Source organism: Trichechus manatus, unplaced genomic scaffold (genome assembly GCF_000243295.1).
Source record: "Trichechus manatus latirostris isolate Lorelei unplaced genomic scaffold, TriManLat1.0 scaffold00038, whole genome shotgun sequence".
NCBI classification, from domain to species: domain Eukaryota; kingdom Metazoa; phylum Chordata; class Mammalia; order Sirenia; family Trichechidae; genus Trichechus; species Trichechus manatus.
In genome coordinates, this window is record NW_004443974.1 from 8,402,359 (window position 1) to 8,426,227 (window position 23,869).

Sequence of the window (23,869 nt, forward strand, 5' to 3'; positions counted from 1 at the left end):
GGGAGCGCCAGGCAGCTGAGGCGGGGGGCAAGCCCTCCCGCGGAGGAGCCGCGCCCCCGGCCCCGCCGGTGCCGCCGCGATGCTGTTCCACAGTCTGTCGGGCCCCGAGGTGCACGGGGTCATCGACGAGATGGACCGAAGGGCCAAGAGCGAGGCCCCGGCTATCAGCTCCGCCATCGACCGCGGCGACACGGAGACGGTAGGCGCTCGGCTGAGGGGTCGGGACAGAGCTGGGCCGGGCCGGGGCCAATCTGCGTCTCCGCTTCTCGAAGTTTATGGGCATTTTGGGAAGCGAGCGTCTTTCGTGCCGCACGGGACAGGGAGCTGGGAATCCACGGGCAGAATGCAGGGGCCGGAGCTCCTGGCCTAGGGGAAACTCCGCTGCTGGGACGAAGGAGGGAAACATGGTTGAAACTGAAATCTCGGACCCGGAGGGTGGAGGAGACCATTTCTCCCAAAGTGGGAGCGAAATCTGACTCACGGCCCAGGCGGCTCCCACCTCACCTCCGGCCGCCGGCCCCGCACCCTACTCTTTTTGGCTCAGCTGCTGACGGTGCCGCCTGTGGCGCCGGGGAAGGGAGACCAACCGGCAGTATTGGGGCTCCAGCCGGCTTGGGCCGCTCCCCACCTCCCGGCAGACGAGGATCCCTCTGTAGCGCGGTTTCAGGGGCCGGAGTAATCGCGGCCAGTGCTTTTCGTTGATCGTGTCCCCGGCCTCCCGGCCTCCTGGCCCGCCGGACTTGGTCAAGCCAGGGGCTCAGAGTTCAGGCTCTGGCCTGGCTCTTGTGGAGGGAGAGTACATTAGGATCTTCACAACTTGCTCCGCCGGCCCAGCCCCAAATAGCCAGTTCCTCGCCTCAGATCTCCCCAGAGACTCTACGAGCAGACGCTGCCCAAGCTGAGCCCAGAGATGACCTTTAGAAACCGAGGAGGCGGGGAGCATGGGCGAAGCTTCTCTGCTCCGAGAGCAAAAGCGGCAGCTCCAGTTGCCTCTTGCTTAGGAACCCGCTGAGGGCTCAGTTAGGTTAGGGAAGAATTTGGGGTGGACCTGCCCGGCACCCGGAGACTTTGAGGGTGCCCCTGCACCCCATTCACCATCTCCTAGCCCTCTGACCTGCGTTCTGGATCCAAGAGAGCCCCAACCGGTGTGGTAGAGGTGGCAGAGGGGCTGGAGTTGCTGCTACCTGCCCTGGCCTAAACCTTTGGCTTAAGGATCCAGAGATCACTAGGCTCGCGGTCAGGGATTCCGTCTGTGTCTCGGGAGAGGAGTCTGTGTGTGTGTGTGTGTGGGGGGGGGTGACTTCCAATGGTCACTCCATCAGTTTTCCCGGTCTCAGCCAAGTGGTTCCTTTAGGAAACAATTTAAGGGAGCTGTTGGAGAGCTTGACTGGAGTAGCCACGCTGCTCCAGTCCCCAAACACAGCCTGAGCCTTGCTGGGGAATGGGCAGGGAGAAGAGGAGGGGAAAGCAGTAAGGCAGGAGAGCCATCTAGGCCAGGGGCCCGGCCTGGGCCTGTGGCCAGCTTGGGCTGTGAAGGCGGGCCTGGGTTCTGAGCTGCCCGGATACGGGCCTTTTTGGTTAGGGGTAGAGTGTTGTGCGCTTCGGCAGGCTGCCCCTTCCGCGTTTAGGGCTAGCCCGGGCCAAGAAGGGAGCTGCGTGTGCCCCTTTCGCGGAGGCAGCGGCGGGGCCGGCAGCCTGATGCAGGCGCTGCGGCCTCCTGCCTCCCTCCCTCCGCAGACCATGCCGTCCATCAGCAGTGACCGCGCCGCGCTGTGCGCCGGCTGCGGGGGCAAGATCTCGGACCGCTATTACCTGCTGGCAGTGGACAAGCAATGGCACATGCGCTGCCTCAAGTGCTGCGAGTGCAAACTCAATCTGGAATCGGAGCTCACATGTTTCAGCAAGGACGGCAGCATCTACTGCAAAGAAGACTACTACAGGTATCCCCCCACTCCAGGACCCACTGCCACTCAGGACCCCCATCTCAGGGGCAATCTGGTTCCTCTCTTTTACCTCCAGTGCTGGGGGAGGGTTCCCTACTCAGGACGCCCCTACTCTAAGGAAACACTAATTGGGTGACAGCCCTTTTAAGAGACAAATTGGGAGCTTTTGGAAAGCGTAGGGACTCGGAGAAAACAACAAGCTGCCCTTCCGTCTGAGTTTAGACCATAAATAACCTTGGGCTGGGGTTCTTGCGCCCTTCACCCTTTGAAGTTTCTTGGGTATAGCAGAGGAGACAGAAATAGGCACCACAAAACCCAGGCAGCCTGGGCTGGTGTGCAGCAAAGTTGGAGGGAGAGCTGGGGGAGTGGGTGCGTTTCCGGGTCTTTGGGCAATATGGGAGTGAAAGCTGGCCAGGATTAAAGGACCAGAATCACCACTAACAGGCTCCAAGCTCCGTGTTTCTCCTTTCAGGATTTAGGGTTAAGGTCTGTTTATATTCTCTCTCTCTCTCTACCTGTCTCTGTGTTTTTCCCAAGTTACAAAGGTCTGTAGGTTTTCCACGCGCTGGTGTGGCGGGTAGGAGTAAAGGGTGGAAAAGGGGTAAGTGGGGGAGCCCCCCCAAAGCAAAGGCTTTCCTGGGACTTGCTCACGCTCTGGGTCAAGTAGAAGCCTTTGGAGGCATGAAAATGTTTAAGGAGAGCTATATTTTAGGGCAGAACCAACCCCAGGCCTGGGTAAAAATTTAGTTCCCTCTTGCCCTATTCTCCAAGTAAAGGCTGGGTTGTCCATCTTGAGGAGAGATTGCCCCCAGCGTCAGCAGTGGCACCTGAAGGAGGGATATGGGAGAGGGGTTATGCAACCGTGTGTCCCCACAGCCCCTTCCTCCATGGTTCCTACAGGCGGTTCTCTGTGCAGCGCTGCGCCCGCTGCCACCTGGGCATCTCGGCCTCGGAGATGGTGATGCGCGCCCGGGACTTGGTTTATCACCTCAACTGCTTCACGTGCACCACGTGTAACAAGATGCTGACCACGGGCGACCACTTCGGCATGAAGGACAGCCTGGTCTACTGCCGCTTGCACTTCGAGGCTTTGCTGCAGGGCGAGTACCCCACGCATTTCAACCACGCCGACGTAGCAGCGGCGGCGGCGGCGGCCGCAGCGGCTAAGAGCGCTGGGCTGGGCGCAGCGGGGGCCAACCCGCTGGGTCTTCCGTACTACAATGGCGTGGGCACCGTGCAGAAGGGGCGGCCGAGGAAGCGCAAGAGCCCGGGCCCCGGGGCGGATCTGGCGGCCTACAACGCTGGTGAGTGCGAGGCGCACTGAGCGCCCCAGTCGGGTTGGGGGGTGGTGCGTGGCGTCCAGAGTGAATCTCAGCGTGCTGGGCTTACAGAGGGTACTCTATCCCTCAGCTTCCCTTCTCCCTAAGCCCCGTACGACCCCAGCAGGAGGAACATTAGCCCCCTATACATCAGCCCACGTTCCTTCGGCTGGAGCAGGAAGAGAGGGCGCATTAATCTCTGGCTGCCCTTGGTGCAAGGTCTTGTCGTTGAGAAATTGGTTTTTGGAGGTGGCTGTTTGGTTTGGGCCTTTCCCCGGCTTTGCTGGGCTGAAAGTGCAGGGATAGGGAAAGCAAGGCGGCGCCAACACCAAACAGGCTCTGAGTTGGCGCGGCTGAAGGCAGGAAGCTGAGGAACGAGGCAGGGCGGCAAGGGTCCCAAGAGAAAGAGCTGGAGGTGGCCAGGAGCACCGAGCTTGGCCTGGCGTGCCTCCCAGTTGGATGAAATGTCTTGAGGGCAGCACGCTAGGGGGACTCGGGCCCCGGAGCCTTTTCTGAGCAAGAGTTGCGGCTCGTTGTGCCTAGCTCGATTCTCCTGCTCGGCCAGGTCTCTGTTTTCTCGGGCCCTTTCCCCCAAGTTCCCGGCGCCTACGGGGCGCTAGGGTGAGGGCCGACGCTTGAAACCTGGCGCCGGAGGTTGAGACTGGAGCAGGCCTGGCCTCGCGCTCGGGGGAGGAGGTAGGGAGGCGGAGGGAAAAGGGGGCTCGTTTCGCATTTCCGGCGTCTTTGAACCCCGGGCAGTTCTCCGCGAGGCTCTGCCGCCTCCCGCAGCCCCTCGCTGCTGAGGACAGCGGCTGAGGTTCTGAGGCCCGGCACCTTGAACCGTCAGCATCTGCCCGAAGTCTGGACGGCCCGGAAAGGTTTATGACGTCCCAGGCTTCCAAACTAGATAGAGTTTATTTGCAATTATTTTCTTTCTTTCGTTTGCGAGAGAATTGGATTGGAAAGGTTTTGTTTTCTTCCTCCTTTTCCCCTCAGTCAAATGCACGACTTGGGGGGGGAAAAACCCCAAAACAAACCCAAGACTATGGACTATGGGGAGGGAACGGCGGTGGGGAAGAAGTCAGAGAAATCAGAGTTATTTTCATCTTAAAAAGTGTGAGCTGGCTGGGGAGGGAAATCGGATGCGATTGGGGTCCCCTGTTCGCTCTACCGAAGTTGCTTGTTGGAGGATCTTGGCAGAAGCGTAGAGAGGAGGGGTTAAAGGGGGGCATTTGCTCCTGGGCGCAAGTCCAAGGGGGCGCCAGACGAGGCCGGCCGGCGAATCACAACCCCCCCTCCATCGTCGACGAGGCAGCGGGGGTGGGTGGGCACAAACTTAGAGACTGCCCTTGGGCGCTCGTTAACCTCGCTACGCCTTGGATCGTATATATCTCTATGTGGAGCTAGGAGGAAAATGCAGCCCCCAGTTTGATAAATGGTGAGGTGGCCGTAGGCGGGTCCACGGCGGCTGCGGCAGAAGAGGAGGATTTAGGATTTGCTGAAAGCTGTACCAAAGATGCTGCTCTCCTAAACTTGCATCCTTCGTCTCCCACCATCCCGAAAAGGAAGACTAAACCGAGTCTAGGCCGGATCCCCCCCAAACAAAGCCGCGTCTGTTTACTAAGTGGAGTCTGCTTCTGGTAGGAAGCAGCCAGCTCTCTTGCTGCCCCAAGGCGCACGGTGGGAGGGGAGCAGGATTGTTTTCCCGGGACGCACGTTAGGAGCCGGCTTTAGAACTGACGGGTAGATGGTGCAGAGATTTATTTCTGGCTTTTGCTACTTACCTCCCCCCCCATCTCACACACCCCCTCCCCAGAGGCCTCGCTGCCCTGAGCGGGGAGATGTGGCTGGAGACTGAGTTTGGGGGGGATCTAGCACCTTTACCGGACACCACCACTTTATCTCCTTCTTATGTTCTCTTTGGCCCTTCCTTTTTTCCTTTTCTGCTCTCTCGGTCCCCCTTCCTCTCCGTCTCTGTCTCTCTCTTGATCTCCCTGTTTGCGTGTCTGTTTCTCTCTCCCGGTGCGCGCGTCTCAGGCCTTGGCCCAGGCTCTCCCGACTCGCTGAAACAGCGCAGAGCGCGCTGCCAGTGGTTGTGCGGCTTGCTTATTCGGGGTTAGGTTAGGAAAAGGGGGCGCCGGGCCCAACCAGGCTTCCCCAGGTCTGGCTTCCGCCCCACCCCTCCTGGGCACCGGCGGGAGAGAAATGGCCGTAGTGTGGGCTATGGGGCGACAGGGACTGAAAATAGAGGACCGAGCAGGGTCCGACTGCGGGCTGTGTGCATTGTGTATGTGTGCGTGTGCGCGCGCATGTTTCTGACTGTAAGGACGGGAGCTTGTGTGAGTGTCCCACACCCAGGGGCCCAGCGACACCGATCCCTTGAAAAGCCCTCGGTCTAGGGGACAGTCCAGCCGAGGAGCCGCGGCACGTTATTAAAGCGTGGTGAGCTTCGGCCAGAGTGGGTAGGAGGCGCCGTCGGTGCGTGGGGCCTTAGGTTTAGGGAGGACATCCCGGGCCACAGGGCCGCAGGGTCGGAAAGTCTTTCCGGGGCGGGGGCCACCGTGCCCCTCCTCCGGCTGCCCGGCTGGTCCGTGCGCGCTGCCTTGGTGCTGGAGGTGGAACTGAAACCCCCCCTCCACACACAGACCCCGAATGGAGCTGCCCGCGGGGCTGGGGGTGCGGGAACGGCGGCCAGAGCAGGCGCGGGGCCTGGGCCTCGCACTTTGCGCCGGGGTTTGCGTGCCACGGCAGCAGGAGTCCCGCGCGGACCGGCCGGACGCCAGGGCCGCCCCCAGCCCCAGCTTTGTGTGTGTGTGTGCCTGGCGGCGTAATTACTGATTTGATTCCAATCCATTATTTAGACAATTGAACCTACAATCTCGTCTTTAGTAAAATGAGGCGAAGTCAGATTTGATTACAGGTTCAGTCCCAGCGACAAGAGCTCGAAACCCGATGGGTTAATAACAGATCACGAGTAAATTATTCATGATTTTAGGAGCTCTTTAGCTCCATTGAATCGGCCTAATTGAGAGGAAAAAAAAAAAGGAAAGAGAGAAAAGCCGGGTCCTCCTCCTCTCCTCGGCCCCTCACCCCTCCTCGGATCCGATCCTGGGGAATCTCGGCCCGGCCCTGGGAGTGAGGGGATCTGGGGCACAGGCCAAACCTAGGCCCAAGGGGCCACCTTCTCCCGCCATCTTCTCTCCCCTCCCCCAGGGCAGCCCCCTGCCCAGGTCACTGGTCCCCCACTCGGCGTCGCTCCGTTGGGCCAGCTCCCTAGCTCCCCTCCCCTCCTCTCCCCATCTCTCCACTCCCCAGCCTCTAACGGCTTCGGAAAAGGCCTCTCCTGCAGGGACCGGTCTCCGTGAGACCCAGGATTCGGTACCCCAGCCGAACCCTCCACCACACATTCTCCGTATTTCCGGCCTCGCTTCCTTCTCAGGCTCTTTCATTTATTTCTCAGTTTTTGTAGCTGTCTCTGGTTCTTTACCATCTCTATTGCCTTCTTTTCCTGTCTCTTTTTCTCTTTTTCCCTGCCTCTGTCCATCTTCCCTCCCTGTCCCCTCTCCTTTTTTCTCTCTCTCCGTGCTCTGGCTTTCTACCCTTGTCCCTTTATCTCTGCTCTTTCTGTCTCCCTCCCCTGCGCTACCTCCTCCCACCTAGGCCGCACTCAGGGCACGTCCCTTGGGCGCACGGGGCGCCGGGGTCCCCATAGAGCTCATTAACGGCAGCGAGGCCCAGGCGGGAGCTGGGCGTAGGGATGGGCCCAGAGATCCCCTTGGGGAGGCTTGCCCCACCCCCTGCGGAGCTTGGGCTTGGGGGCAAGAAGAGGGTCGCTCCCGCTGCGCTGCGGCGGGGGGCGGGGCAGTTTATGTGGATCCGGTTGGGAGTCATCCATCCTTTGATCCCCTTAAATTTATAGACCCCCTATTGCTCACCCTGGGCGCTCTTAGTGGGAGCACAACGGAGTGGAGGATCCGGATGACTGCGTAGTGGCCCTTAAGAGCAGTAGCCCTTTGCTGTCAGCTCCAAGGTCAGGGGCAAGACCTATATATCTTGCAAATTCACTCAGTAGAGGCTACTCCCCACCTGGGCAGGGGGAAGGATAGGTCACCCAGAGAACAGAAGTACTTGGGGGTAGGATTGTCAGATAAAATGCAGGACTTCCTGTTAAATTCGAATTTCAGATGAACAACAAATAAATTTTTAGTACAGATGAATTATTTGGGACATCTTTTACTAAAACTGGAGCCCTGGTGGCTCAGTGGTTAAGAGCTCGGCTGCTTACTAAAAGGTTGGTAGTTCGAATCCACTAGCCGCTCCTTGGAAACCCTATGGGGCAGTTCTCCTCTACCCCGTAGGGTCTCTGTGAGTCGGAATCGACTGGACCGCAATGTTTTCTTTTTTGCTAAAAAATTATTGGTTGTTTATCTGAAATTCAAATTTAACAGGAAGGTCCTGAATTTTCTCCCCCCAAATATAGCAACTCTTTTATAGGGGTGTTATGGGCATGAGGTAGCTTTCCAGGTCTCCCCTTAATAGGGACTGAGTTTGAACCTCCTGGGAGGCTTTCCTCAAGGCAAGACTTTGTGTGTGGATTGGCTCAGGATGTGATGATGGGCCTGTGACTTGGAGTCTTGAAGTGTCCCAATCAGCGCCAGGTTGGGGAGTAATTTCTTGAGACCAGAGGTTTTCACCCCTGCTGCCCCCCCTCCCCAATCTCTTCCAAGCATTGGCAGCCAGGCCCCAGTTGGACCCTTTCTGGATGGGGTCAGGCTCCCCAAAGAGTCATGCCTTCATCTCCCCTTCCCTTTGTGTAGGAAACAGATGAGGACTCCAGTGCTGAATGTAGGTTCAGCCGTCATCAATGGTGTGGCTATGTGCAAGTGGCTTCATTTCCCTGAGCTTCAGTTTCCTCGGCTCTAAAATAGGGTGAACAGTAGTAGCCACCTCTTGGAGCTGTTGTGAATGAAGGTCCAATGATGTATGAAAAGCCAAAGGCAAACAGAAGGTGTCTAATATGTGTTCCTTTCTTCTTCCAACTTCCTTCTCTTTTCCAGTTCCAACTCTGCCACTCTCTGTGAGACTTCAGGCAGATCACTTAACCTCCCTGAGCCTCATTTGCCCCATTTGCTAAACCCGGAAACTGCCTCACAGGGCAACGGTGAGGGTTAAACTACAAAATGCAATTCCCATCCAGTACCGTGGCACAGGGGGCATTCAGTACTTTTGGTTGTGGGAAAAGATGAAGGCAAAATAAAAATGAATATCCCTTTCAGTCAGCACCTTCCAGAGGCCTATCGAGACACCAGGGGGAGAGCCGATAGATAGCCACTCCTCCTTAGGGAGTGTAGAGGGAAATGGGAAGAGTGTGGGCCAGGACCCTGCATTACTCCGTCTGCAGTCAAGTAATTTGCATCTCTGAGCCTCAGCTTCAACATCTGTAGAAAGGGGGAAAATAATGCCTGGCTCCTTAGGGTTGTTTTGAGGATTCAATGAGAATGTGCATGTAAAGTCCCTTAGCACATCATATAGGATATGATAGGATAGGAATAAGTCATCAACAAGTTGTAGTTATTATCATAATTATTGTTATTATAAGATGATGGCTCAGAATGTTTTTTGGATTCTCGAAGAGCTGGGTGTGAATCCTGGATCCTGCATTTTCTAGCTGTATCACCCTGGGCAGGTTGCTTTCTCTCTCTGAGCCTCAGTTTCCCCATCTATAAGATGAGGATAGTACCCCCATCCCAGCTTGGTCCCAAGGATAGACACATTTGGCAGCAAGTGGGGTTGGTGTGGACCTGGTGGCAGGGGGTGGATCAGGAGGTTCACCTGCCTACTCTGCATCCCCCCCCCCCAGCCCTGAGCTGCAACGAGAACGATGCGGAGCACCTGGACCGAGACCAGCCCTACCCTAGCAGCCAGAAGACGAAGCGCATGCGCACCTCCTTCAAGCACCACCAGCTTCGGACAATGAAGTCTTACTTTGCCATTAACCACAACCCCGATGCCAAGGACTTGAAGCAGCTTGCGCAGAAGACGGGCCTTACCAAGCGGGTCCTCCAGGTCAGCCAGGGCCAGGGCGGGAAATGGGGGCATCTGCAGCTGCCAGGGCCTGGGACAGAACCCCCCACCAGCCATGGACCGTGGAAGGACTTTTGGCCCCTGTATCTGCATTTCTCTTTGTTTATCTTTCTGTTTTCTTTCATCTACTCAGTCTGTCTCTCAATCTTTTTTTTCAAACTCTACATCTTCTCTTTTTCAATTTTTCTGTCTCTTTGCTCTTCTCTGTTCTCTTTGTCTCCACACCAGTCTCTTTTCTTTCTTGTAAATGATTCTTAGTTATTACTCATGTGACACTCAAATATGTTTATACTGTAAAAGGTTCAAGCATTTCAGATACATCCAGAGCCCCCTCTTCGATCCCTCATGCCAGGATGTCCCTCAAAGGAGACAGCTGTTAGCTGCTTGCCTCTTCTGCTTGTTCCTCACTCACTTTCCCTAGTTTGTCTTCTCTTTTTTCGTCTCTGTCTCACTACTCTCTCCCCCTCCCTTTTATTTGTCCTGGCGTCTCTCTGTGTTTTTCTTCTGTCTCTTTTTGCTATCTCCCAAACTCCCTTGGAAGCAAGGTTTGGAAGGGTTGCAGGCAGGTCCCATGGGGTAGGCAAGAGAGCTTTCACAGGTCTGCCCAAAGGGCAGTGGGGGAAGCAGGTGGGGGAAGGGGTGGTTGCCTCTGAAATTGAGCAGAATTGCACTTGTATATGAAGGTGTTTTCTTGAGAGGGAGGAGATACAGAGCTCTCGCTAGATTCCAAAGGGTCTGTCCATGATGCCAAAGATGTTAAGAACCCCATTCTGGGGGTTTCAGGTCCCTGCGTGGCTCAAACTCAAGAGCCTTGGGCCACCACTTCTAATTCTCCAGCTTCTACTACTCTTACTCATTTCATGGTCCTGGGCAAGTCATGTAATTCCTCTGAGCCTCAGTTTCCTCATCTGTGAAATGGGCACAAGAAACTGTCTATACCACAGGGTTATTGGAGGAGCCACTGAGATGATGTAAAGTGTTCCTCACAGTGCCTGACACTTAACTGCTCAGTGGATGGTAAAGCTAGTTTCCATCAAGTCGATTCTGACCCATGGAGACCCCATGTGTGTCAGAGTAGAACTGGTTTTCAAGGGATGATTTTTTGGAAGTAGATCGCCAGGACTTTCTTCCCAGATGGAGCCCTGGTGGCACAGTGGTTAAAGTGTTCAACTGCTAACCAAAAGGTCAGTGGTTCGAGTCCACCAGCTGCTCCTTGGAAACCCCATGGGGCAGTTCTACTCTGTGCTGTAGGGTCCCTGTGAAATCAGAATGGACTCCACGGGCAAGGGATTTCTTCCCAAGTACCTCTGGGTGGGCTGGGCTGGAACTTCCAGCTTTTCAGTCAGCAGTCAAGTATGTTAACCATTTGCACCACCCAAGGATTCCATCAGTGATGGTAGCTAGTATCAGTTAGTATTAATTAACTGATATTAATTAGCTAGTGTGAACAATTATTCTGGTTGCGGAACCTCAGTTTCCCAATTCACACAATGACAAGGCAGGAAAATCCCTCCCCTTTACTCTTCAGAACGTGTGATTATAGAAATATTTTTAGGTAAGAAAACTGAGAGATGAAGCGACATGACCAGAGTCTCGCAACAGGAGGGGAGGTGCTGGGATACGAGTCCAGGCCAGCGTGACCCACACTCTAGCCCCCGGGTGGGGATTGAGGTCTGCGAGGCGACATGGAAGGGATGAGGGTAACAGTGACCGACACAGACGGGTGCGCAGCCATCCTAGAAGTTTCACAGCGAGCTTGTCAGAAAACAAAACAAAACAAAACAAAAAAGCGTGTTGTTACGCCGTTGAGGGGCCTGTGACTCGGGCGCGGGTCCTCAGACCCAGCAGGAGTCGAGAGTCTGGATCCCCAGTCAGGCTTGGCCTCTGCAGTAGCGGGTGCAGCTCGGGCTCCGGAGGGCTTGGTGACGCAGCCGAGGGAGGCAGGAGCCGGCCAATGGGGCGCTAGTGCGCCTCTCTGGACCCGCCCCCTGGGCCTGTAGCTTCTCGCGTTGGCCCGGCCCCTCCTTCTTTGGGTTCGTTTTGCCCGCAGCCTATGTCCGGCTGGTCAGGGCGCGAGGGTGGGAGCGATAGTGCTTCGAGGAGGCGTCGGACAGTGCTGCGCCCGCCAGATCCCCTCGTCCGCTTCTCGCAGACTTTACCTTTTTGGGTTTCATCGGGGGAACCTCCTCGCCTCCCCCTCCCGTCCTCAGCCCTGGACGGGCTCTGGAACCGGAACTTGATGCTTCCTGGAGGACCCTGGCGTGGGGACCTTGGGGTCCTCCGCCTTTTTTCTACTTAGTAGGAGATTTCCTCCCTCTCCCTAACCATACGCCTTTATTCTGGGGAGGAGGGAGAGACAGGGGTGGTAAAGCAGACAGGAACAAGAACAGGGACTTGAAGTCAGGTAGAACTGGATTCAGGAGGACCTAGGTTCGCTTCTCCCCCGTTAAGTGGCAAGGTGTCTTTGTCAACTTAGTTACTTTTTCCGAGCCGTAGCTTTCTCATATGTAAAATGGGCACCATAAGGGCATATGTCTTTTCTAGTTACCCAGATTAAATGAAATAAAGAGTAAATGCCTACTAGTTGAGTCTCAGTCTGGAGTGCGGAGCCAGTCTCTGCTGGCCTTGGTGAGGCCTGAGACTTGGTTGCTTGATTTAGGGGCAAATAAGATTTCCAGCAGAGTCATCTCTCATTTTTTCATCTGACCAAGTATCTATTGAGGATTTATTGGCACCAGGCCCTGGGATGGAGGAAGCTGGGGACACAGAGATGAATGAACCACGGGCCTGGCCATGACAGAATTCACCTAGTAGGTGTAGACCTAGATCACAGACAGCCATTTCCCCACAGTGTGATGCATTGGGAGGTGGGTATTGTGGGAGCCCGGAAGAGGGACCAACCACCGTATGTGTAAGAAAAGGTTCCTCTGAGGGGCCTGAGTGAATGATTGCCCTGTACCCTCCTCCCTCAGAATCCTGAGCCAGAACCGCTCACACTTGCCTACCCCTTCCACCATGGGGACTTAGAAAATCCAAGGGTATCGACCAATTGAGGGAGAAAAGCACTGATGATTATGGTGCGTCTACTAGTCAACAAATGTTTGCATGCCTACTGTGTATCAGGAGTCCTTGGATGGCACAAACGCTTAATGTGCTCACTGCTAACCGATAGGTGGGTGGTTCAAGTCCACCCAATGGCTTCTTGGAAGAAAGACTTGGCAATCTATTTCCAAAAGATCACAGCCATTGAAAACCCTATGGAGCAGCTCTAATCTGACACACGCGGGGTTGCCATGAGTCGGAATTGACTTGACAGCAACTGGTATGGAGGTCCCTAGGTGGCACAAATGGTTGTGCTTGACTACTAACATAAAGGTTGGAGGTTCAAACCCACCAAGTTATGCTGAGGAAAAAAGGCCTAGCAATTTGCTTCTGTAAAGATGACAGCTAAGAAAATGCCATAGAACAGTTCTACCCTGTAAGACATGGGGTCACCATGAATCAGAATTGACTTGGGGGCAATGGGTTTTTTATGTATCTGGTACTTGGCTCAGCCTGTGAAATATATTTGCTTGTTGAGCTCTCACTATCAGGCATCATCATCCCCTCTCCCCACTGTATAGATGAGAACCAAAAAATCCCAAACCTGTCGAGTCAATTCCGACTCATAGTGACCCTATAGGACAGAATAGAACTGCCCCATAGGGTTTCCAGAGGAGCAGCTGGTGGATTCGAACTGCCGACCTTTTGGTTAGCGGCCTGAACTCTTAACCACTGCGCCACCCGTGCTCCATAGATGAGAACATTGAGGTGCAAATAATTCCCACTTGCCCAAAGTCACCCTTTGCCAGTAAATAGCAGAGCTGATCCAAATCCACATCTGTCTGATCAGAGGACATTGCTCTTTCTCCTCTAAGCCAACACGGCACTGACTGTCTCCGAGTGTGAGTATCATTTAAGGCCTGTAGGTAAGGAGCCCTGGTGGCACAATTAAGTGCTTGGCTGTTAACCTAAAGATTGCTGAGTTGAACCCATCCACCCAGCTGCTCAGCAGGAGAAAGACCTGGTGATCTGCTTCCATAAAGATTACAGCCAAGAAAAACCTACCTGACAGTTCTACTCTGTCACATGGAGTAACATGGGGTTGCTTCGACTCTACAGCACCTAACAACAATGTTGGGGATAGAGGGCTCACTCCTAAGGCATTCCAGACCACTGTTTTTCCTTCTTCCAAGACCTCCAAATCTCCTGCCCAGATTCTTAGTATTCCCTAATAGCACAACTGCTCGTGAATATGCAGCAGTTTGCAAAGCATTATCTTTCCCATTGCTCATCAAACTTACCTTAATACTTTCATGTCCATTTTACAGATGAGACGCTTAACTCCTAGTGAGACAGTGATTTTCAATAGGTTACAGGAGCCAGGTACTGGCAGGGTAGGGCTTGCTCCCAGGTGTTCTGACTGCTGTTGGGCCAGCTGGGGGAGACGAGGTGGGAGCAGTTTTGGGAGAGGCAGCTGGTGGTAAAGACTGGTTCAGATCTTCTCTGATTTACCAGCTGTGTGATTTGGACACATTAGCGTCTTTGCTCTGAGCTTGATTCTTTATCTGTGAATTGGGAAGAATAATTGTTCCTGTCTTGAGGATTCCTGAAAACTGGAACAATGAATGGGAAGGTTCCAGCATGTTGCCTGCTGGTACACAGTGAATGCCCATTAAATAGTTCTTCATAACTGGGTCTATACTGGCTTAATGGTACTAGGCCTTGGGCGCCCCCTGCAGGTTCTCCCCCCACCCCAAACTTGTGGCCCAACTCAACCCTTCTGAGAGAGCCTCCAGGATAGGCGAGCAGGGCTTGAGGTTGAGGTTGTGTTACTAGAGGGAGATGATGCAGCATGTGCGTGCGTGCATGCATGCCTGTGTGCGTGCATGTGTGCGTGTGTATGTGTGTGTGTCTGGGGATTTCTAGGATGTTACTGAATCTGTTGGTAATGCATGAGCACCACCATGGCGGGCCTGGGATGACCATCCCTGTCAGGATTTGGAGTTGGCTGACGGCTGATGTGAGGTCCAGACTCAGCTCTCCTACTTATTCACTAAGTGACCCTGGGCAAGTGACTTAACCTCTCTGACCTTCAGTAGCCTCAGCTAAAAAATGGGAATAATAATAATACCTACCTCATTGGGTGGCTGTGAGGAATAAATAAGATGGTATACAGTGTAATTTACAAAGTATATGTTAGGGACTTTATACATGTTTCTCTCTTACACACACACATGCATACACACATGTGTTCAGAGTTCAGTCTAGCAAGCTCTTCTGCACACATTGAAAAAATGTGTCTCCATTTTGCAGATGAGGAGACTGAAGTTCAGAGACTGAAGGCTAGGATCCTTGCTCTGAGTCTCACAGCTAGTAAGTGATGGAGCCAGGAGTCAACCCAGATGACTCTGATTCCAAAGCTTTTTGCAATATACCACAGTGTAGGGATTGTGGTCTTTTTCCCCCTTGGATTTAGCTGCAGAATGCAGCAGTGCAAATAGGGAGAAGGAGTGGGTCGTAGATGCCGTGTCTTGGTAGGAAAGCAGGAACCCTGCTGTAAAGCACTTAGTGAATAAAAAGTGCTCAAATTTGTCATCATCAGCAGCATAACAACCACAATACTCACTCTTCATCAGTGGCCAAGGTGCCTAGGAGACAGAATGGCTCCTTGAACAGAGGTCCATTAAGACATGAAGCCTTGCAAATGCGTGGAGACCATTCCTCAGCCCATAGATGCCTCTCTGAGTTGCCTCTCTCCCTTCCTGGAGAAGGGCCAGAAGGGCACAATATTAAGATGCTCTGGGCTTAGTGGAGCAGGGGGTGGGAAGAGTGAGCTGATTTATTTGGAAGGTGAAGTTCTGCTTAGGGGTTCCCGGTGTGATGCATTTTAACCACCAACAACCTAAAAATATTCTTGGGATGACCAGTTAGTCATCACTGGCCTGTCAGAGGACTCAGAAGCTGAGAACTCTAGCTTTTCTTTATCTTCTGACCTGTTTAACAGATATACTGACCTCCTGCCATGTGCTGGGCGGGGCGTGAGACACTGAGTAGTCACTGGTGAGCGGGAAAGTGAACAGGACCCCTCTGGAGCATACAGTCTAGGGGGGAGACAGTTGTGCAACACGGTGTTGTATAAATAATTAAAATGTGGGTAAGATCACTCTATTTTTTTGTATCTTTGAATATCTTATAACAAAAGTATTTTTTTTAATGATTCTGAGACCAAATAAGTTTTGGCAATACTAAAGATTTGCTAATATCTTTCTCTTGGAGATGAGAACATGCTAGCATTAATATAGGCATTGGGAAATCTTGAAGAAACTCAACTTTGTCTAATCTTACATTTCCCAAATTTATTTCACTACAGAACTCTTATTTCCATGTAACCTTTGAAAAAAATAAAATTAAAGAAGCACTAAACCAAAACCAAACCCGTTGCCGTTGAGTCAATTCCAACTCATAGCAACCCTACAGGACAGACTAGAACTGCCCCATAGAGTTTCCAAGGCTGTAATCTTTTTTGTTTTGGCAGCAACTTTTTTTAATTATAAAACAAACGTGCACTTGGTAAAGAAATTAAAACCATATGCAAAGATATGAAACAAAAATCAAAATTTCTCCCCTGTTCCCCAAGCCCTGGTCCCACACTACAGAGATATTATAGTTTCTTATACATCCTTCAAGACATTTGTATAAATCTATAAGCAAACACACACTTACATATATGTTATGTGTATATATATGTGTTTATACACTTATATATACACACACACATATATGTATAAGTATAAATATGTTCACATACTGCCTGACTGTTCTGCACCTTGTTTTCTCCACTTAATGTGTCTTGGAGATCTTTTTATATCAGCCCATGTAGGCCTACTTCTTTCTTTCTAATGGTTGAATAGTAGTTCATTTTATAAGTGTGTCATTGTGACCAGCTTCCTCATGACAAATCTTTAACTTGTTTCCAATGCTTTCACCATTTTGCAATTAATATTTTAGTACATATATTTGAGCTTTGTGATCAAATCTCTGAGGGCAAAGACATATGCATTTAAAATTTTGATAGGAAATTTTAAACTATCCTTCAAATATATTGCAGCAGTTTCCACTTTCACCAACCATATATGCAAGTACCTGTTTCTCCATGTCCTTGCAGCACTGGCTTTTATCAAACTTTAATTTTTACCAGTCTGAGCATTTACAGATTTAATTCCATTGTTGTTTTGCATTCATTGTGAGAGATTGAGCATATTTTCTGATGTTTATTGGCCTTTTGTATTTCTTGTTTCTATAAACTATTCACCCTCTATTACTATTACTACTATTCTATAAACATCATCCTCTACCCATTTTCCTTCAGTCGTATATTTTTTTCTTGTTTATTTTTTATTGTGCTTTAGGTAAAGGCTTATAGAGCAAATTAGTTTCTCATTCAGTAGTTTATACACAAATTGTTCCATGGCATTGCTTGCAATCCTGCAATGTGTCAGCACTCTCCCTGTTACCACCCTGAATTTCTGTTCGTCCAGTTTTCCTGACCCTTCCTTCCTCCTCGTCTTTGCTTTTAGGCTGATGTTGCCCTTTTGGTCTCATATAGATGATTGCTCTAAGGAGCACTTTTCCTCATGGGTGTTATTGTTTATTTTATAGGCCTGTCTATTATTTGGCTGAAAAGTGATCTCCAGGAGTGGCTGCAGTTCCAAGTTAGAAGGGTGTGTAAGGGCCATATTCAAGGGGGTTCCTCCGGTCTCTCTCAGACCAGTAAATCTGGTCTTTTTTATGAATTGAATTTTGTTCTACATTTTTTCCCCGACTTTAACCAGGATCTTCTGTTGTGATCCTGGCCAGAGTGGTCGATAGTGGTAGCCAGGCACCATCTAGTTCTTCTGGTCTCAGCCTGCTGGAGGCTGTGGTTCCTGTGGTACATTAGTCCTTTGGACTAATTGTTTCCTTGAGTCTTTGGTTTTCTTCACTTTATTTTGCTCCAGATGGAAAGAGACCAATAGTTGTATCTTAGATGGCCACTCACAAGCTTTTAGGACCCCAATGCTACTCACCAAAGTAGGATGTAGAACGTTGTCTATGTGAACTGTTATGCCAGTTGACCTAGATGTCCCTGGAGACTATGATCCTTGCCTTCAAGCCCAGTAACTCAGCCCTGCAAGGTGTTTGGTTGTTTCTAGGATGTTTCCATGACTGTGCCCCCTGTGTGCTCTATTATGTATATGAATATACATGTAGCACATACAAATATGTATGTAGAAACATCCTCAGCCAAACCTATATATGCACATGGGTATACTCCCATACGCCCTCACACACCTATTCAGCATGTATCCATCTACCTGTGTATCCACTCATAATTTCTTGTTTGTTATTACTGTTGTTGCAGGATTGTATATGTTATAGTATTTAACATCATTGCCTTTTATTCTTGCCTACCTCTCAGTGTTTGCCCTTGTTTTCAAGTTGTGTTGACTTCCTCCATATTGTGTGCTGAAAGACTGTAATCTTTAGGGAAGCAGACTGCCACATCTTCCTTCTGCAGAGCAGCTAGTGGGTTCGAACCACCAACCTTTCAGTTAGCAGCCGATTGGTTAACCACTGTGCCACCAGGGCTCGTTTGAAGAAGTGCTAGGAAGGAAAAATACAGGGGTGCGATGAGAGCCGACAACACAGGGACTTGACCTGATGAAGGGGGCAATCAGGGAAGACTTCTCTGAAGAGATAAGATTTAAACGAGGGCTGGGTATTTCATTTGAGCCTCAGTTTCCCCACCTATAAAACGAGGATAGTGAGCATTACCCTGCCTGTCATTTGCACAGAGCTGTGGTGAGTCTCCGATCCAGCCATGGATGGCCTAAGCTGGATGGAGTTGCATAGATGGTTTGGTATGAATCTCTCATTTTAGAGAAGAAATCGAGGTTCGGGGAGATGGAGTGACTTACCTAAGACCCCACAGCAAAGTAGTTGTAGTCCTAGGGCTGGAACCGAGGATTCCTGATTTCTAGTCCAGTGTTTATTATTTTTGCTTCTTTAGAGAAAACTTATTTTAAAAGTTTATAAATAATAGAACATTGTACACACATATATGAGCACCAAAACAAACCAAACCCATTGCTGTTGAGTTGATTTTGACTCACAGCCACCCTATAGGGCAGAGTAGAACTGCCCCACAGGGTTTCCAAGGAGTGGCTGGTGGATTTGAACTGCCGACCTTTTGGTTAGCAGCCTGAGCTCTTAACCACAGTGCCATCAGGGCCCCAGGAACCCAAGAATCCAGACGTATGGTTTAGAGGTTAATAAATGGTTAAAGGCACGGACCCAGCCTGCTGGAGTTCACATCTCAGCTCCATCTCTTTCTGTACCCTCTGTTGTACAGCTTGTTGGACAGGTAGGGAAACTGAGGCAGGCTTTAGTCTCCTCACTTGTAAACTGGCAATAATAATAGTGCTTACCTTGTAGTGTTATTATGAGGACTAAATGAATTAATGTGTGTAAAATGCTTAGAACTTTGCTTAGACAATGCCTGGAACTTAGTGAGTGAATAATATTTTCTTTATGAAATTGCAATACCAGAGGATATGCATTTTTATTCTCTTTTCTCATATAACATTCATTACTTTTCCCTTGTGGCTGGGTGGAGTGTCTGTGTCATGACCTCCACTTTGTTCCATCTGATTGGACAGGCCACCATTAGTTTGATGTTATTTAAAAAATACCATGATGGACATCTTTGGGCATGAAGCTTTTGTCTTTTGAGTGGTTTCCTTAGAGTCCTAGGAGGGGACTTGCTAAGGCCAAATGGATTTCCTTGATAAAAGAATTATGGGGAAGGGTGTTTATGAGGAGAAACACAGCCTGCAGGGCCGGTCAGTGCAGGAAGAAGGAGCAAATAGCAATGTGGACTTGTTCTTCCTCATCCACCCAGGACTTTTTGAGGACTCACTATGCATGAGGCTGAGGCCCTTGGCCTGGTGTTGTGTCCTGGAGATTCCATACCTGAGCTGGGTCTCATTGTCCCAAACACACATCTCTGATAACTACAGAGCTGTTGTGGGTAAGAGCAAGGCAGAGATAAGAGGTAAGAGGTAAGAGCAAGACAGAGAGGGCTTCCAATTTAAGAAGATGGATAGAGTAGATCACCTCCTTCCTTGTTGCATCTGCTGTAGGATCTCAGCCTGTTAGGACCCCAAGAGGTCATAGAGATCATGTGGTGTAGTTCAGTTCCCTAGTTGTACAGGTGGGGAAACTGAGGCAAGCCCAGAAGTAAGGGACTAGCCCATGGTCACTTGACTGGTCAGTAGCAGAACCAGAACTGGAAGCTACTTCCAGTGCTCTTTCCACAGCACCATAGTTGCTTCTCTGCTCATTCACCTGTTTGTTCATTCTTTTATTGGGTAACTCATCAGAACAATGTGGTAGGTGAGAGCATATGGCAGGCAGTCCTGGATTCCAGTCTCAGCTTGGCCTCTGTGTGACCTTGGGCAAGTGACTTCAACTCTCTGAGCCTTTTTTTAAATCTATAAAATGGGAATAATAATAGTTCCTGCCTACTCGATTTATCATGAGGATAACCCATGATGGTGCATTTAGAGGGTAGCATGGTTCCTGGCACATAGTAACAGGCCCATAAATATTAGCTACTATGAACTCAACATTTATTACTGATCTTTTTTCTTTGCCAGGCCCTGTACCAGGCTCTGGGGACACAGAGATGACTTAGATAGGGTCCCTGCCCTCAATTACCTCTTGGGAAGGGATTTGCTGAGACACCTGGGAAAGAACCCTGGTGAAGCCCTGCTTAGGGTGAACAACAAACCTCAATACAAAACCCCAGTGCAGCCTGACTCTTAGTTGAGTTGTTGAATTTTCATCCAGGGGATTCCCAGCTCCTCAGATCCAGTAAAGCAGACAAGGCAGTTGTGGAAGATGTTGTCATTGTTTGCAAACCCACTGTTAGAGGAAATGCCTGGAAAGCAGCAAACAGCAAACGGTCAGCAGCTAAGCAGTTCCAGCCCTTCCTGAGGTCTTAGACCCCCAGATCAATGAGCAACACCCCCCAGGGGCTCCCCACTTCAGCTACCGCAGATACGTAAGCACACTCACCAGCTTGCATGCACACAGGTCAGGACTGTGGCAAGGGGAGTGGCACCAAGGCTCCAGACATCTTCATCCTGCTGTGTATCCTTGGGCAAATCACCTCCTCTCTCTGAGCACCTGGGGGGCTTTCTTCATCAGTCATTCTCAGGGCCAAACACAGAGCCTCACCCCTACAGATTTCTGAAGGCCGGACAGAGGGAAGGACCACCCCTCACTCTACTCCCCCAGCCAGGAGAGCATGCTGGGGGTGGTCTTGGAAGCACTGTATTCATTTGCAAGCCCCCAGAAGAGGTGATAGGCTTCCTTTCGGCAGAAGGCCAGGGAAAACGTGCTTTCTTCTTCTGGGGAGAGAGCTTTGTTTCCTGACTTCACAGGGCTATTTCTCCCTCCTTACATCAAGATTCTCACCGCAGCTGTGCTTTTAATTGAGCCCGAAATTGTGTCAGGCCACCAAAAAGGCGGGTTTGAGGCCACAGGCCCCTGCAGCCGGGGTGGTCCCTAGGGGAGGGTGAGGCCAGGAGTTGGCCCTTCCCACCCCTCCCTGAGACACTGGGAAGACAGGCAGATGCAGACACATCTGGAAATGCACAACTGGACATCCCAGAATCCCTAGAATTCCCCAGGCTCTTTGTTTTATGGGGAGGCTTATGGAGGGTGTTTTCCTCACGCAAAGGGAAGCGAAGAGGCCCTCCATTTTGGGCTTTTTTTTCTTGGGGAGGTACAAACCCCCATAGTAGCCTGATTTCCTAGGCTTCTCCCAGAGTACTTTGCAGACCTCTGGGTACAGCTGAGTCTGTGTTTGTGCAGTTAGACAGGTAGATGTTCATGTGTGGGAGCTGTGTAAGTGAGTTTCTGTGTATGTCTTTATGAGTGTGAATAGGCATGTGTGCATAGGTATGTGTGTGAATATATGCATGTGTCTGTGCCCAAGGAAAAATGAAAGTAAACACGTATTCTCTTTCACTGGCATTATTTGAGCACCAAGCTCAATTCTAATTCTGTCCCCGCCTACCTCCCTCATAAATGAATACCTGAATATGGAAGGTTGGGAGAATGAATCTGTGCAAGGCGACAGCCAGGCCCACGTTACAACCTCCTAGGCCTTAATTTAATAGGGCAGCTGTTCCCCCTCTGCCCACCTCTGCCCTGACACCTGAAACCCGGTAGCCCGGAATACACAGTGGCTTCTCCAATTGGTGGTGGTGGGGATGAGGATCTGTGTTTGTTTTTAAAATAACTATTTATTGACTGATACCTACGTGTTCTTTACATCATTCTAGTATTTCCCAGACTTACTGACCACGAAACACATTAAAAATTATACAGACCAGAACTTGTGGAATCTGTCTGTATTGGGTGCTTAAAGGCAACTGCCAAAAAAGATTTCTCAAACAATCACTGTGAAAAACGGTGAAGATTTGTTTTATGCATATCTTCTAGAACAGCGCCGGCCAGTAGAAATATCATGTGAGCCACTGATTTAAAATTTTCTAGTTGTTGTGTGCCATCATGTTGTTTCCAACTGATAGCGACTCATTAGGCCAGAGTAGAACTGCCCCATAGGATTTCCTAGGCTGTAATCTTTATGGGAGCAGATCGCCCTACAGAGCCACTGGTGGGTTCAAACATCCGACCGTTTGGTTAGCAGTGAAGCACTTAACCATTGTGCTACCAAGGCTCCTTAAATTTTCTAGTAGCCACATTCAAAAAGTAAAAAGAAACCATCAAGTGTAACAGTATATTTAATCCAGTGACCCCAAATATTATCTTTGCAACATGTATTCAATATAAAAATAATTCTAGAGATTATTCTACATTTTTTTTTTCATACTAAGGCTTCAAATGTGGTGTGTATTTTCACCTATAAACTACTCACATTTGAGCTAGTTACATTTCGGATGTGACTAGTAGCTATGGACGATATTGTAGAATGCAGCTCAGGTCTAGAACCTCAAAACAGAAAGAGAAACTTAGTAATAGCCAATTAGAGAAAATGAAATTTTTGTTTTATTAAGAACAAAATATTGCCAGTGCCCCCCCGCCCCCACCTCATCCTCCCACCCCGCCCGCCACGGAAAACACCGATTAGTATCTCACAGAAACAGCGGAGCTCGGAGTTATGCTCTGCTATCCCCATCCTACCTTCACCCTCCACCCTCTGTCTGCCTTCCCCTAACCAGCCCTTCCCTCCTGCCCGCTGCAGGTCTGGTTTCAGAACGCCCGGGCCAAGTTCAGGCGCAACCTCTTACGGCAGGAAAACACGGGCGTGGACAAGTCAACGGACACGGCGCTGCAGACGGGAACGCCGTCGGGTCCCGCCTCGGAGCTCTCCAACGCCTCGCTCAGCCCCTCGAGCACGCCCACCACCCTCACAGACTTGACTAGCCCCACCCTGCCAACTGTGACGTCCGTCTTAACTTCTGTGCCTGGCAACCTGGAGGGCCACGAGCCTCACAGCCCCTCACAAACGACTCTTACCAACCTTTTCTAATGACTCGCGCCCCTCCCCCTGCCCCACAATTTCTTTAAAAAAGAAATTATCTTTAGTTGAATTCCAAGTGTATTTTAAAATAGAGGCTTTGAGCAACTAACTAACCACATTTTAGGATCTCGCCTGGAAACAGAGGAAAAAATAATTGCGTGTTCGGCTATCGCAGCGGTGTGGACTGAGGAATTACTTGGAAGATCAATCTACAACACAACATTTGTGTCGCTGTACAGTTTTGTGGACTGAGCGAGGAAAAACAACGAATAATTTAAGTTGGCTAGAGCTTCTGTATTTTCAAAGACTGCCACGTGCCTTAGGAATACTGTTTTATCTCCATACTTTGGATGACTTGTTCATTTTTCCCTCCCTCTTTTTCTCTCTGTATATTTATGACCAGAGCAAAAATGTTAAAAAAAAAAAAAAAAAAGTTTGTTACTTTGAATAGTCCTAAAAAGAAAAAAAGAAAAAAAAAAAAAGTAAAATCAAACCCCCCCTCCAACGGTCGCTTTGTTGTTTTAGAATTTTAAGGTGGAAGTCTGTTCGAATATCAGAATTTGTAAACTCTAACCAGTAATAAAACCGCTTATCGAAACTACTTGTTGCCACTGCTGTTGAGTGTGAAATTCACAGGACTTAAGGCTTTTATTGAAACCCAGAGATAAATCCTCGGGCCGCCACCTATTTATCCAGTGTTTTGGGGTCCCCTCTCCTGTGCCAGGCTTTGGGCTGGTGATCAGGATTACTGTCTTCAAGAAATTCAGAGTTTGGAGGCGGACACAGACAAGAGACAATCCTAACAGTGTGATGTGTGCTCGAGTGGAGGATATGTAAACTTCCATTAATTCATTCATTGTTTCTTTCAAATATTTTATACGTACATC

At 50.3% G+C, this 23,869-nt stretch overlaps 1 protein-coding gene across 2 annotated transcripts; it reads left to right on the forward strand.

Moving 5' to 3' along the window:
* Position 1: 1 nt before the first annotated feature.
* LHX2 (LIM homeobox 2) lies at positions 2–23,437 on the forward strand. Of its 2 annotated transcripts, none has more exons than XM_004375650.2 (5): positions 2–199; positions 1,738–1,940; positions 2,844–3,247; positions 9,123–9,328; positions 22,704–23,010. In XM_004375650.2, the coding sequence occupies exons 1-5, from the start codon at positions 80–82 to the stop codon at positions 22,989–22,991; spliced, it is 1,221 nt and encodes a 406-aa protein (XP_004375707.1). In that variant the 5' UTR covers positions 2–79; the 3' UTR covers positions 22,992–23,010. The 2 variants fall into 2 exon arrangements, with proteins under 2 accessions (XP_004375707.1, XP_004375708.2); XM_004375651.2 differs by having other exon boundaries at positions 80–199; positions 2,820–3,247; positions 22,704–23,437.
* The last annotated feature ends 432 nt before the right edge of the window (positions 23,438–23,869 follow it).

Excerpts from the sequence above, each read along its gene's own strand:
- LHX2 (XM_004375651.2), top strand. The coding sequence starts at position 80 with ATGCTGTTCCACAGTCTGTCGGGCCCCGAGGTGCACGGGGTCATCGAC. Across the intron at positions 200-1,737 it reads ACCGCGGCGACACGGAGACG|ACCATGCCGTCCATCAGCAG; the intron begins GTAGGCGCTCGG and ends CTCCCTCCGCAG. Across the intron at positions 9,329-22,703 it reads TTACCAAGCGGGTCCTCCAG|GTCTGGTTTCAGAACGCCCG; the intron begins GTCAGCCAGGGC and ends TGCCCGCTGCAG.